The sequence below is a fragment of the Eschrichtius robustus genome, chromosome 9 (genome assembly GCF_028021215.1).
Source record: "Eschrichtius robustus isolate mEscRob2 chromosome 9, mEscRob2.pri, whole genome shotgun sequence".
NCBI classification, from domain to species: domain Eukaryota; kingdom Metazoa; phylum Chordata; class Mammalia; order Artiodactyla; family Eschrichtiidae; genus Eschrichtius; species Eschrichtius robustus.
This window is the reverse complement of record NC_090832.1, coordinates 61899254-61914042: the sequence shown is the minus strand read 5'-3', so window position 1 is coordinate 61914042 and position 14789 is coordinate 61899254. Positions and strand designations below refer to the sequence as shown.

At 39.0% G+C, this 14789-nt stretch overlaps 1 protein-coding gene across 5 annotated transcripts in view; it reads left to right on the top strand.

Moving 5' to 3' along the window:
- Positions 1-14789, top strand: part of KLHL32 (kelch like family member 32) — a 239538-nt gene that overhangs the window by 106827 nt on the left and 117922 nt on the right. For 4 of the 5 annotated variants that reach the window (XM_068550927.1, XM_068550925.1, XM_068550930.1 and 1 more), the window contains exon 4: positions 3974-4081. In XM_068550927.1, the coding sequence (XP_068407028.1) occupies positions 3974-4081 (108 nt within the window). Of the gene's footprint in view, positions 1-3973; positions 4082-14789 lie in introns of those variants that run through there. The other variant, XM_068550928.1, reaches the window with a different exon arrangement.

The following is a 14789-nucleotide window of genomic DNA, read 5'->3' as shown; positions in this document are numbered from 1 at the left end:
CAAAGTTTCAAAAGACCCGTGTTAGAAATACACAGGTAACACATGTTCATGGTAATGATCCAAATCATACTATATGTAAATGGAGTAAAATAATAGTCGCTTCCTATCCTCTACAGTTCATACTCTATAATATAACCACAGTGACCAATTTGGTGTTGCTTTGTTGCTTATACAAACATGTACAAATATGTATGTACATTATTTAAGGGGTTATATTCTTTCCCCAACTCTACTAAGCCAGGTTTCAAGTTCAGTAGTTCACAAGTCTCCGGTTGAGGACAGATACCTGTTCTATGCCAGTTTTGCCATAGTTGCTTTTTAAAAAAATTTTTATTTTATATTGGACTTTAGTTGATTTACAATGTTGTGTTAGTTTCAGGTATAGAGCAAAGTGATTCAGTTATACATATATATATATATTCTTTTTCAAATTCTTTTCGCATTTAGATTATTACAGAATATTGAGCAGAGTTCCCTGTGCTCTACAGTAGGTTCTTGTTGGTTATCTGTTTTAAATATAGTAATGTGTACATGTCAATCCCAAAAGACCCTTATGAAAGCAGATTAAAAAACTCCCTTGGCCGCGTGTTCTCTTATTTAACCTTTGCTCTCAGGAACTTTTTCCACTTCATTAACCCAGATAATTTTTTTGCAGTTTGAATCATTTCTGTCCTGCTCTGTACATGAGTTGATGGAGAGCAGCTGGTTACCATATCAGGTGCAATTACAACTTGGAAGACCTGAAAAAAGAAATTAATGTGGGGAATAGTAAAAACTGAAACACTCATATAATAAAAAATGGACACTGAAAACAGCTGAAATTTCTTTCAGTTTCTTTTAAAAGCAGCTATACGAAATCTAGAATCAAATTTAAAATTAGACAGATTGAAAGTTTTTTATTGTAACCTGTGCTTTTTAATTTTGAAATTTCAGATCTTCTCCAAATGCATAAGCAGAATCCACTTAACATTAAGTCAATTTCCTATTAGCATTTTTTATCTATAGCCATACTTGATTTAAAAAACAAAACAAAGCAAAAACAAACAAAACTCAGAACCGATACTTCTGATATGTCAATCCTTTGAACCAGAGAACACATAAGAGAAACTTCATTCTATTTCATTGTTATCATAAAATACAAATTTTTCTAAGAGCTTGCCATGTGTCAGGCACTGTATTCAGTACTTTATATGTACTATCATATAATCTTCCAAAAAGTGGGTACAATATTTAGCCCCATTTTTCAGATAAGAAAACTGAATCACAGGGAAGGTACGTGTTTTTCCTAGTCACTTGGCAGTGTTCAAACTCAGAATTGTTTGGTTACAAGTTTGCTCTTAATCACTGTACTTCACTAAACCAAGGATTATGTAACTTCGAGTCTAGTGTTCTTAACCTTAACTGCCAGTGGCATCAGTGGGAAGTCAGATCAGCTCACTAACCAAGTTGTCAAATTTACCATATTGGCCATTCACCTTTAACAGCTTCTGAAGGAATGTTAGATTTCATTTATTCATGATAAAGTGAATTTTTGAATTAAATATATTCTGAATGTCTGCTATTTAATATAGCAAATATAATTGCATATGTTACATACTCCCAATGTCTTTAGGATACTTTGAATGTTGTTTTTTAGTTTCTCAAATTTTAAGCATTTAAAATATTCTTTACAAAATTTCTCAAATTGTGTATTTCTAACAGTTAAAAGGTTAACTAGAAGTTATCAAAGAGAATCTTATTCATTATGAAACTTACAGCTCTACTGTGTGAGATAGAAATGAGGACCTCCAGAAAGAATAATGGGCCATCAATTAAAACCACTTGTCCCATACATATTAATTTAAAATGTAAAGAATTTTGAGAATCAAAAATGAATATTTCAGAATAAAAAAATGCTAGAAGTTTTCCATTGGCAAAACAAAAAAATGACTTTTTAAAATTAAAAAGATTTGGTATGAACTTAAATACTATCACATAGAACAGTGAGGGTTTGTTTGTTTGTTCGTTTTGATTTTTGTTTTACTTCTAAGAAGTTAGCCAAACTGCAGAATCGGAAGAGATAATCCCTTCAAGACTTCTCTTATTCCTGACACCAACTGCAAGTTTGAGATTCCTAAAACTACTCTCATGTTCGGTAATTCGCTAGAAAGGCTCACATTACTCACTGAAAGCTTGTGTACTCACAATTATGGCTTATTACAGGGAAAGGATACAGATCAGAATCAGCCAAGGGAAGAGGCACAGAGGGCAGAGTCCAGAAGGGGACCAAATATGGAGCTTCTGGCCCTCTTCCACCTGTGGAGTCATTGTGTTACCCCCTCCTGACCACGCTCTGTGACAGTAAGCACAGAGGACTGCCAAGCAGGGAAACTCACTCAAGTTTTTGGTGTCCAGAGTTGTTATTGGTGCTCAGTCACAGACTGCCTATGTGGCTGACCTTTCATCTCCAGCCTCTCTTGGAGGTCAGACTAATACCTTTAGTCTCTTGTCCCTCTATTTTTTTTTTTTAACATCTTTATTGGAGTATAATTGCTTTACAATGGTGTGTTAGTTTCTGCTTTATAACAAAGTGAGTCAGCTATACATATACATATGTCCCCATATCTCTTCCCTCTTGCATCTCTCTCCCTCCCACCCTCCCGATCCCAGCCCTCTAGGTGGTCACAAAGCACCGAGCTGATCTCCCTGTGCTATGCGGCTGCTTCCCACTAGGTCACAGCTGATACAGTGTGGACCAAAGCTCCTGTCATAAATCATGTCATTAGACTGTCAGTGGCCAAAGCCCCAGGAAACAGGGATGCTCCTATCAGGCAGGATATTCCAAAGGCCTAGATTACCTTCCAGAAACCAAAGGCAAAGGCCAGACCTCCCTTTGGGTAAGGTTAATTCTTCACTACATAGATGTACACTTTTCTAAATAGTGTATTTCATAATCAGTGACCCAAAATTGAATATTCTCTCTATTACCTGTTAAGTCAAACTTGTTAAAGGTGTACAAATTAGTGTGGTTTCTTTTTTTTTTGGTGGCGGGGGAGCCCATGCATTTGTTTAACTTGGTAAGTTTTCATTTTTAAAATTTTATTTCATTTTATTTTATTTATTTATTTTTGGCCACACTGCATGGCTTGCAGGATCTTAGTTTCCTGACCAGGGATTGAACCCGCACCCTTGGCAGTGAAAGCGTGGAGTCCTAACCACTGGACCACCAGGGAATTCTTGCATTTTTAAAAATTTCAAAGTTTTCATTTGACAAACTGATTTTCAATAAGTTGGCCATTTGGAGAATTGGTTTGGAGGCAAATTGATTTTCACTGGATAAATTAGACAGTGGTTCTCAAATTCAGGTAAGCATCAGAGTCTCTTGGATGGCCCATTACAGCCCAGATTGCTGGGTCCCGCTCTGAATTTCTGATTCTGTAGGTCTGGGCTGGAGCTCCATAAATCTGTACTCTAAGGAGTTCCCAGGAGATGCTAATGTTGCTGACCCAGGGGCCACACTTTGAGAACCACTGGAATAGAGGGTGTGATCTATGGCAGATGAGAGGAATGAGATGCGTCATTGAGGTGGGGCAGAAAAAAGGGCAGAGAAGTCAGGAGACAAGGCACTACTTTCCATGTCTTATGGCAAGAATGTTCGGGACTGCTACCCATATCAGGTTAGCTGTGGGACACCAGGATCGAGAGAATGAGTTCAGGGAGAGAGCCTAAACACAAGTCACCCCAGAGAACAGCTGTGGGATTCAGCGCCACTCTGTGTGTGGGGTGTGCAGAGCCATCTGTGTGTTACTGTAACTATTTGGACAGCTAAGTGATTTGCAGTGGCTTGTGTGAAGGAAGTTTTGCAGAAGCATTTCAAAAACCAAAATCAGTCTTTAACTTGTAAAACTTTTTTCTTTCCTAGTTTCTCTAGGGCTTTATCTTGTTCTCTTGCTTTTTAAGTCCCATAACTGTCTTCCTTTCTCTCCCACCTCAGGCCATGTTCAGTCTTTGTATGGTGGAAAGTGGTGCTGACGAGGTGAATTTACATGGTGTGACCAGCCTCGGCTTAAAGCAAGCTCTGGAATTTGCATACACAGGACAGGTATGGTACCAGACGTCATCTGAGAGGCTTAACATTTTTAACTGCACCTAAACAGAGGAGATTATCCATGAGATTTAGGTATTTTTCTTGTTACTCACTTTGAGGTTAAAAAAAGTTTTACATCTACTTAAGGTTACAACTAAAATAATGGAAAGGTAAGTAAAATAATTTTGATCTTAAATATTTTAATCTTAGCTCAGTTGCTTGCTGGTGTAATTTTAAAATATCCTGAAGAATTATTATATGAGAAAGAGTTTGGAAGATAACTTGAATTCTCATTGTCATCGCTGAAGCTCAGTGACTCAATCATGGCTTTACTGGCTTAAAAACAAGAACACTGCCCCCCCCCCCAAAAAAAAAAACAATCTAAAGCCGTAAAGAGCTCTGTCTAGCATCTTGACACCCTGTCGTCTACATACATTTCAGGATCAGGGCCTCAAGTAATAGATTAGAATGTGACGGTTTAAAAGCCAAAGTTGCTCATCATTAAAATTGTTATAGGATTTACAGGGATCTTCAGAGAACATTCGTTTTCTTTCTTTTTTTAAATGAAAGAATAATAGTGACAACTAGTAGAATACAAAAGCCATGTCAGTGTATGACTATCATAGCAAATCAAAACAAAACTTCATAAAGACAATATAAATCCAAATCTGAAGCTTCACGGTTCTTATCTAGTTTCATGTTAGTGCAACAATTATTAGAATACACAAAACCCTTCCTTTTAGAATTATTTTTTAACTGAAATATAATTGACATGTAACGTTGTATTAGTTTTAGGTGTACAACAGTGATTTGAAATATGTATATATTGCAAAATGATTACTATAATAAGTTAACATCCATCACCACATATAGTTACAAATTTTCTGTGTCCTGAGGACTTTTAAAATCTACTGTCTTAGCGCCTTTCAAAAATACAATACAGTATTGCTAACTATAGTTGCCACGCTATACATTACATCCCCAGGACTTACTTACCTTATAACTGAAAGTTTGTACCTTTCAGTTATAATATAAATAACTTCACCCTTCACCCATTTTGCCCACCCTCCTCACCCGCTGTTTTCATTTGAGAACTACTCCACTACATCAAACCAGATACCGACTAGAGGTTTATCTTCTTTTATAGAGTTTTGTTCTTTAATTCCATTTCATCCAACTTATGTTCAGTGTCTGCTGGGCTAAAATAAGGGTTTCTTCTCTTGGCAGGCTCACATCCTGGTGGGAGAGAGAGTTATATACGTAGTTCCGTGTCCTCACTGTGATGGGAGGTATAATAGAAGCAGAATACAAGACATAGTGGGAACAAAAAGGAGAGTGTGGTTAACTGGGGCCATCAGTGCAAATCTTCACAGAGAACGTGGTATTTGGGTCTTGAAGAATGTTGGGAATTCACCTTTTTACTAAATTTTTTTCTTTAGAGGCTTATTAAGGTGTGTGATATTATCCATTCTCTTTTCTATAGCTGGTAGAGTTTGAGATATGTTTCACAGAATAACTGAGGCAACGCTGGCAGCTGAAATGAAAATAGTGATAGAAAGGAAAAAGTCATCCATCAGGTAGCAGGTACAAAGGAAAATAGAAAGGAGAGGGATCACAAATTCAGGGTCAGCCCAACCAAATATCATGCCTTAGGAAATTAAGGCAGACAGTTACATTTCACAGAGTTGGCAAAACATATTCCTAGTGAGGTGAGTGAATAATGTGTTGTATGCTTTGTGGTTTACAGATGTAAAGAAAGACATCAGCTCTCAATTGTGTCTTGTGTATATTTCTTTCTTCACACCTGAATTACAGCTATACCTGCATTTGCCCATCTCTAAAGTACAATTGATAACCCATGGCTCATACTTCATTGGTGTGCAATGGGGATGCAATAGTAAATACTGTTTTTTGATAAAGCTACCCAAATAAGTAGTTTCTATACTTAGATGCATTAACAACGATATGGTTTAAGCTTAGAGGCTATAGACTGCAAAGCGTGTTTAAGTCACTGGTAAACAAAAGAGCACAAAAATTGCTGTGAATGCTGAGGTAAAACACACACTCAAATATAAGTGGCTGCCTTATTGTTGGCCTTGATTGTTTTGTGGTTTCTTTCACAATGGCTAAGTTTACATGTATATATGTATGTACATGGAAACTTAAATATATGTGTAAACGTCTGTATATGTAAACATATATATATATATATATATATAAATTTATATATATATGTTTCCTTACCCTGAAAGTCCCCATTGCCTCACCTGTTCATCTCTCCCCCTCTCCCCTTGACAACTGCTAACGGATCTTTAACTGTCTCTATAGTTTTGCCTTTTTCAAAATGTCACATACTTGGAATCATATAGTATGTTGACCTCTTCTGGCTTCTTTTACTTAGCAATATGCATTTAAGGTTCCTCCATGTCTTTTGTGACTTGATAGATCATTTTTATTGCTGAGTACCATTCTATTGTGTGGATGTATGAAGGGCATCTTGGTTGCTTCCAGTTTTTGGTGATTATGAATAAAGCTGCTCTTAATGAGATACACACACACACACACACACACACACACATATATGTATATGTATATGAAGTGCCTGTGGCACAAAGGATCTATGAAACATGAGCTGAAGATAGCATAACGGCATTAGGGGAGCTGACTTTCTGAAGGGTAAGGAGACTGCTTGGGAAGAGGGAAGAAGTTTGCAGAAAGACAGCCATATCCTACTGTCTGGGAGTCATACGCTCATATTTCACTTTTATGAGAAAAAGGAAACCAAATAAGAATATATTTTTATACACACACACACACACACAACCACACTCACACACATATATCCAATGTAAGTGCTTAAAAAAAAGCTCTAGGGCAAGACGTAGAGTTGCGTTTATTCTGCCCAGTGACCCACTCTTGACGTGTGCCTCCACACAGGGGTGACAGCCCTGCAGCATATACGGCAGCAACTCATCGGTTCAGATTGTGCACAGAGGGGTCAAGAAGTGGGCTGTCATTTCGTGGAGCACCCTCTGCAAGAGCCGGGGCACTGCCCTAGGCACTTCACGTGTGCTGTGTAGCCTAGTCTTCTAGACAGCTCCGAGGAATTCAGTGATCCTCTCTTAAAGATGACGAGCCCCGGAAGGTGCAGTGAATGACCAAGATCAGTCTCCCAGGGCATGTCGACCCAGTGAGTCAAACCCAGTCCTCTTAATTTCAAATCCATTGTTTATTCTTAACCCCTTCGTAATGTTCTATGTCATTAAGAAAGGGTTAAGTCATATTTGTTATACTTTATTGAAGGAGGCAGGGAAGTGTTTGGACATTTTAGAGAGTGAACTCTTTTTGATGGTTCTCTCAACCTGGGTGCTCTTCCAACACTCAGTTCACGAAGGCTCCGAGTTGGTGCACTTGTACTCTGTATGTGATTATTCTTTGCTGAAACGTGGAAGTTGATACAGTCTTTCTTGGACAACATCCGTGGCAGTTTGGTTTCTTAAACACCAAAATGACTATAACAAATCTGTTTTCCCTTTGAGACGTGAACGTAGATGATGGCAAAAAGTGGAATTGTGGTATACTTGGGAAATGCAAAAAAGCTTTCTCTTACTCTGGAAATGAAATTAACATTAAGCAAAGAGTTTAGAATATGGAAACGTGAATAAAAGTGTAGTTCTTCAATTTCTTAATTGTTATTTACTATTGCAGACATTCGCTGTTACATGGTGTTTAGCCTTGATATGTATGTAGATTTGTAAAAATCAGAGTTAACATTGTATTTATCTACCTATAGATATTTCTACTGACAGTTGATTATCCCTTTAGTCTGTTGTAGTAAGCATAGTATAAAATGTTAAGTATTTTAAGTGTCTGAAAATGATTGCTGCCTTGGGAAAGAAATTGGAAGTATAGAGTAGGTGTGATGAATGAGTGCCACTGTGTAACAAGGTGTGTGTGTGTTCCTCCTACACACTGTTCTAAAGCATAGCCTTCTTAAAATTGGTCACAGATCCCATCCAGGAAATTTTAAAGAAACATCAAATTTTCCTCCTAATGCTAATACATCCTCTGAAAATACATGCACTTTTCTTATCAAGGAACACACACATTCTGCCTTTGAACTAATTAGAGGTGTGCGCTTCCTGTGGGCACACACTGCTTGGGGTACAGCCTGAGCAGAGCCCCGCACGCATCGCAGCCCTCGTGGGCGACCTTGCACAACCATGCGCAGCGGAACTGGCCATGGAGGGCACAGGAGCCAGGCTTCTCTGCAGGCCCTGTTCTGGGCTGGCTCTGGGAGCTGGGTTCAAAGCAGAGGGTATGATGTAAACTGTCACTGGGCAGATCTGCCTTAGGGAGAAAAGGACAAAGTGAACCTAAGAAAACCAACTCTCACTTACTCTGGTGAGCAAGAGGACCCTGTTACCATGGCCTCCCCAATCTCCTTGCTTTCCAACTCTGGCCAGGAATTCATTCGTAGCTCAGACCAGTCCTGAGTAGAAGAGACATGAAAAAGAAGGGGGCAAAAGGATTCTAATGGAGATGTTGCCTGAGGGGAGGAATCCCGGTCCAAACCGGACAAGAGGTCGGCCACCCAGGAGCAACAAGTGTTGCTGAGAAAACCAGCCAGAGTGAGGAGCACTTAACACCGAGACCCTTTCACAGAGAGAAGAGCCCTTCTCAAAAGGTGGAAGGACACATGCAATCCCAAAGGTCTTGGATATGCCTCTAGGAATTTGAGTAGCTAAGGACCCAAAATGAAAGCAGATAGGACTGAGAACCACAATGAAGTTCACTGTTTTAGCGCTCTGGTTGCCATGATGTCAAGGAAGATAGGCTGTATGCCAAGTACTGTGCTATATGCCTTCATATAGTAGAGCAAGGGGTTCAAGCCAGTTAGCTTCCTCTTACTTTCCTGAGAACTCTCCACCTGTTTTGTCCCTTGCAGTCTGATGGAGAGATTCCAGAAAGCCAGTAAAGAGAGAAACTATGCACTAAACGATAGTGAGATCTGTAGTCTCCTTTGAAATTTCCCAGCAGTACCCCTCCAGGTACTGTAAATCTTGTCAGCCATGAACCAGCTACATCATATCTGGGCAGATAAAAAAGATTCTTTGGTATCTGTTGTTCCCCTGCTTTTCTCTTCATATCCAATAACTCCAGCCCTTGGTTCCTTAACATCATGGAAGAACCCATCTCTGTGGGGACACACATCCTAATTACCTTCCTCTGATGCAGAGAATGCTTTAGTACAGTCTTCACAAGGATATTTTGTGTAACTATTAATATTAATATTTTGAAGTCTTTGGAAATCTGGAAAAGTATGATACTCTGTGAAGTGAAAAATACTTTTTTTTTTTAGGTATAACTCTGCTCATGCAATTGGGAATTGAAAAGTAAAAGAAATTGCCTCTTATCATACACCATGATCAAGTGGGATTTATCTCAGGGATGCAAGGATTCTTCAATGTATGCAAATCAATCAATCACCATATTAACAAATTGAAGGAGAAAAACCGTATGATCATCTCAATAGATGCAGAAAAGGCTTTGGCAAAATTCGACACTGATTTATGATAAAAACTCTCCAGAAAGTGGGCATAGAGGGAACCTACCTCAACACAATAAAGGCCATATATGACAAACCCAGAGCAAATGGTGAAATCATTCTCAATGGTGAAAAACTGAAAGCATTTCCCCTAAGATCAGGAACAAGACAAGGATGTCCACTCTCACCACTATTATTCAACATAGTTTTGGAAGTCCTAGCCACGGCAATCAGAGAAGAAAAAGAAATAAAAGGAATACAAATTGGAAAAAAAGAAGTAAAACTGTCATCGTTTGCAGATGACATGATACTATACATAGATAATCCTAAAGATGCCACCAGAAAACTACTAGAGCTAATCAGTGAATTTGGTAAAATTGCAGGATACAAAATTAATGCACAGAAATCTCTTTCATCCTATACACTAACGCCGAAAGATCAGAAAGAGAAATTAAGGAAACAATCCCATTCACCATTGCAACAAAAAGAATAAAATACCTAGGAATAAACCCTCCTAAGGAGGTAAAACACCTGTACTCAGAAAACTATAAGACACTGATGAAAGAAATCAAAAATGACACAAACAGATGGAGAGATATACCATGTTCTTGGATTGGAAGAATCAATATTGTGAAAATGACTATACCACCCAAAGCAATCTACAGAGTCAGTCCAATCGCTATCAAACTACCAATGGCATTTTTTTACAGAACTAGAACAAACAATCTTAAAATTTGTATGGAGACACAAAAGACCCTGAATAGCCAAAGCAATCTTGAGGGAAAAAAATGGCTGGAGGAATCAGACTCCCTGACTTCAGACTATACTACAGTAATCAAGACAATATAGTACTGGCACAAAAACAGAAATATAGATCACTGGAACAGGATAGAAAGCCCAGAGATAAACCCACGCACCTATGGTCAACTAATCTATGACAAAGGAGGCAAGGATATACAATGGAGAAAAGACCGTCTCTTCAATAAGTGGTGCTGGGAAAACTGGACAGCTACATGTAAAAGAATGAAATTAGAACACTCCCTAACACCGTACACAAAAATAAACTCAAAATGGATTAAAGACCTAAATGTAAGGCCAGATAGACACTATAAAACTCTTAGAGGAAAACATAGGAAGAACACTCTTTGACATAAATCACAGCAAGATCTTTTTTGACCCACCTCCTAGAGTAATGGAAATAAAAACAAAAATAAACAAATGGGAACCTAATGAAACTTAAAAGCTTTTGCACAGCATAGGAAACCAGAAACAAGATGAAAAGACAGCCCTCAGAATGGGAGAAAATATTTGCAAACGAATCAACGGACAAAGGATTAATCTCCAAAATATATAAATAGCTCATGCAGCTCAATATTAAAAAAACAAACAACCCAATCCAAAAATGGGCAGAAGACCTAAATAGACACTTCTCCAAAGAAGACATAGAGATGGCCAAGAAGCACATGAAAAGCTGCTCAGCATCACTAATTATTAGGGAAATGCAGATCAAAACCACAATGAGGTATCACCTCACACCAGTTAGAATGGGCATCATCAGAAAATCTACAAACAACAAATGGTGGAGAAGGTGTGGAGAAAAGGGAACCCTTTTGCACTATTGGTGGGAATGTAAATTGATACAGCCACTATGGAGAACAGTATGGAGGTTCCTTAAAAAACTAAAAAATAGAATTACCATATGACCCAGCAATCCCACTACTGAGCATATACCCAGCGAAAACCATAATCCAAAAAGACACGTGCACCCCAGTGTTCCTTGCAGCACTATTTGCAATAGCCAGGTCATGGAAGCAACCTAAATGCCCATCGACAGACGAATGGATCAAGAAGTTGTGGTACATATATACAATGGAATATCACTCAGCTCTAAAAAGGAACGAAACTGGGTCATTTGTAGAGACATGGATGGACCTAGAGACTGTCATACAGAGTGAAGTAAGTCAGAAAGAGAAAAACAAATATTGTATATTAACGCATGTATGTGGAATTTAGAAAAATGGTACAGATGAACCTGTTTGCAATGCAGAACTGGAGACAGAGATGTAGAGAACAAACGTATGGACACCAAGGGGGGTAAGGAGGGGTGGGATGATTTGGGAGATTGGGATTGACATATATACACTAATATGTATAAAATAGATAACTAATAAGAACCTGCTGTATAAAAAATTAAAATAAAATTAAAATTAAAAAAATAAATAAATAAAAGAAATTGCCCCTTAATTTTCATGCTCTTGTATAGTAAAGGTTTTCTTCCTGATTCTCATTTGATTCCCTAATGTGTTCACATGACTTTTTTTATAGCCCTAGTAAGGCAGACACTGTAGCATTAGATTCTGATGATCACTGAAACTGTATTTATTCTCTACAACTAGAATACTTTTCTCCAGAGACCAGCATCAGGCCTGGCAGCAGAGTCACAGGAGTCTTACTTGAAACTGCCTTCTCATAAACCCATCCCTTCAGGGATAGATGTGTCACTCACTTTACATGAGAAAATGTCCCCATCAGATTTACTTATAAACATAACCTGGTTGAACTAAATGGTAGCACATGGAAGAAACCTGGGAGATATTTTTCTTAAATGCTTCTCTTGGGAGCAGCATTAAGACCATTCAGTGGTTTAAATATTTTAGCTGCAGAATCCTTTCTTCACCTGGCAATACCTACAGAAGCCTGGCAAGTAAGAGGCCCCTGAGGCACCCGCACTGTGCCCCAGGCTCCAGAGCACACAGTCTAAAATCCACATTCCAAGGAAGGATATTTTGAATTGTGCAGAAAGTGATTATTTTCTTCTCACGTTAATTCTTGTCAGAGCTGTGCCAGAGTCTGTAACTGGATTGTTGACATAGAAAGTGTGAGAAGAGTGAAATGAAGGGAAAAAGTTTGAATTCCGTCAGTGAGTTTTCACTTTCTTGAATCTTTTGAAACTCTGTATGATTGCCTTTGGAGGGAGTTTCTCTTTTATCAGTGGATTATTGAAACAAACAAGCTAGCAGATGTGTCTGTTTATTGTTATGGGGTGAAGATGTTACAGGTTCTCATGCATCGTTTCCTGGAAAGTGTCAAACTTGACAGATAAGAACCATTTGCCAAATGAAATTTTTATAGCATCTCAAGATGTCAAGTAAAATGATAAATCCTTGACATGGTTTGGTGGTCAAAACTGGTAAGGACAGGTTGGAGACCTGAACGTTTATTGTGAAAAACTGAGAAGTGAGATTTTAAAAGCCCAGATCCTGACTGATCCCTAGAAGCTTACTTTTCTCAGCTGAGGACCCAAGAACAACGTCACTGGACCCAAAGCCTGTCTGTTCCTCATGGAGAACAGAGATTCAGGCAAAGTGAAGTCATATGGGAGGCCCCCTACCTGTAAAGCAGGGTCAGTTCTGACAATCTGTACCTCGTGCTAGCCAGTTCTCCCTCATGAAATCAGTGTGTGCTGTCTGCTCAGAAAGGACTCAGGGTATAGTTTGTACTGCAGGTATTACAAAGCTGTCTGCTCAGCATAACAATCTCTAAAACGTCTCTGTGTGAGGAAGTATAACTGTGGCCACACTTCTGCGGTCAGCTTTCCCATTTGGTAATAAAACTGATATTTTGATTTTTTTAAAAAAAGTGTTTCCTGGATTTTCCTTAATAATTTGCAAGTTTGGGGTTTCTTAGTTGTCTGATAGTCACTCTGCAGAAACAGAATGGCCCTCTCACCCACCCAACATTTGACTCAGATATTGAGACTGATAACACCACACGTGCACCAAGAAGATAGGAAAGGGTTTAGTACTCACATAGTGAGGTTTGCTGGGGATAAAAGGGTGGACCCCAGTAGGTCCAAAAATGACTTCAGAGAGCAGTTAGGGGCGATTGATTGGCTTTGGTGTTTATTGTGGTTAGGGTGTGGGGCTGGAGGGTTGTCCACGCGGGCGGGGGCTTGCGTGGTTTGAGCTTCCACCAGCATCAAGGGAGAGAGGGCTCAAACTTTCTTGTATTTTCTTCCAGGTGTGGGGCAAGCAGGGAAGAGGGAGTGGTGGGGCTTGAGAGCTGTCAGCAGTCACACATCAAAAATGGAGTCAGACTCCAGTGCGTTAGTCTAGCATTTTGCTTGAGTCATAGTCACATTTCAGGCACAGACATTTTCCTTTGGCACACTGTGAAACTCAGTCACTTATTGAAAACAAAATGTGTTTGAACAATATGCTTACAGCATTTATAATCTTTCTTGGCATCAATTCTGTGCTGAGGAACCCACTGTGGGCCAAGGTGCTTGAGCTCATGCGTACGGAACACTGAGGTAATATTAGATGACAAGGATGAGTGTGGCCCCTGTCTGTTTTAACCTTGTCTTCGTTCTATAAAACTCCATTTAAATGATCTGGATTTGTTGCCCTTGGGTCCTCCTCTCTCCTTCCCACACTTTCTACCTCCCACCTCCACCCTACTGCCAGGACAGGGAATTGAAAGAGAAGTATTCCCTGTATGCTCCTGATAATGGTTTTATTGTCATAAGTGGGGCAAGAAACAATCAGTTCTTTTCTAGTTGATGTCCTCCAAAGTAGAAACGGATAATATACAGCAACTCAAAATAGTAGGTCCACCCCACTAAGCTAACTCAGGGTGTATTTTGCACTTCTGTGCATTTGTTTCTCTTTGTTTTGGCAGAAATTTCCATTGCTAGACATTTTTAATTTTATCCTGTCCATCTGAGTTTTTCCTTTGCTATGGTGGATGAGCAGCAACTCCTGTTTGGAATATTTCTAAGCAGACATAATTACAATTGTGTTCTTTCTTGATCATTGGAATTTCTAAGGGTTGGCTGTACTCAGAATCATTCCCTAAGGAAATTCTGACCCTTCCTTTAGGTGTTCCATCAAATCATCTCTGGGTGGAGGGAGGTTAACAGTTTATTTAGTAGAGAATCTTGATTAGCTCCTTAGTTTTCATAAGAGGATGTCAGCCTATTGATGGCTTTTTAAAGGACATGAACTTTTCCCCTTATTTAGCAAAAGAGAATGATTACACGCCAGCCTCAGCCTGTTTGCTAGAAAGCTCTCATTAAAAGTTCATTGGGAGAAATTATACACATAATGGATTCCCAGAAGATAGGCAGTCTGTCCATCTGGCTTGGTGGTTCTCAACCTCGTCTATCAGGCCTTA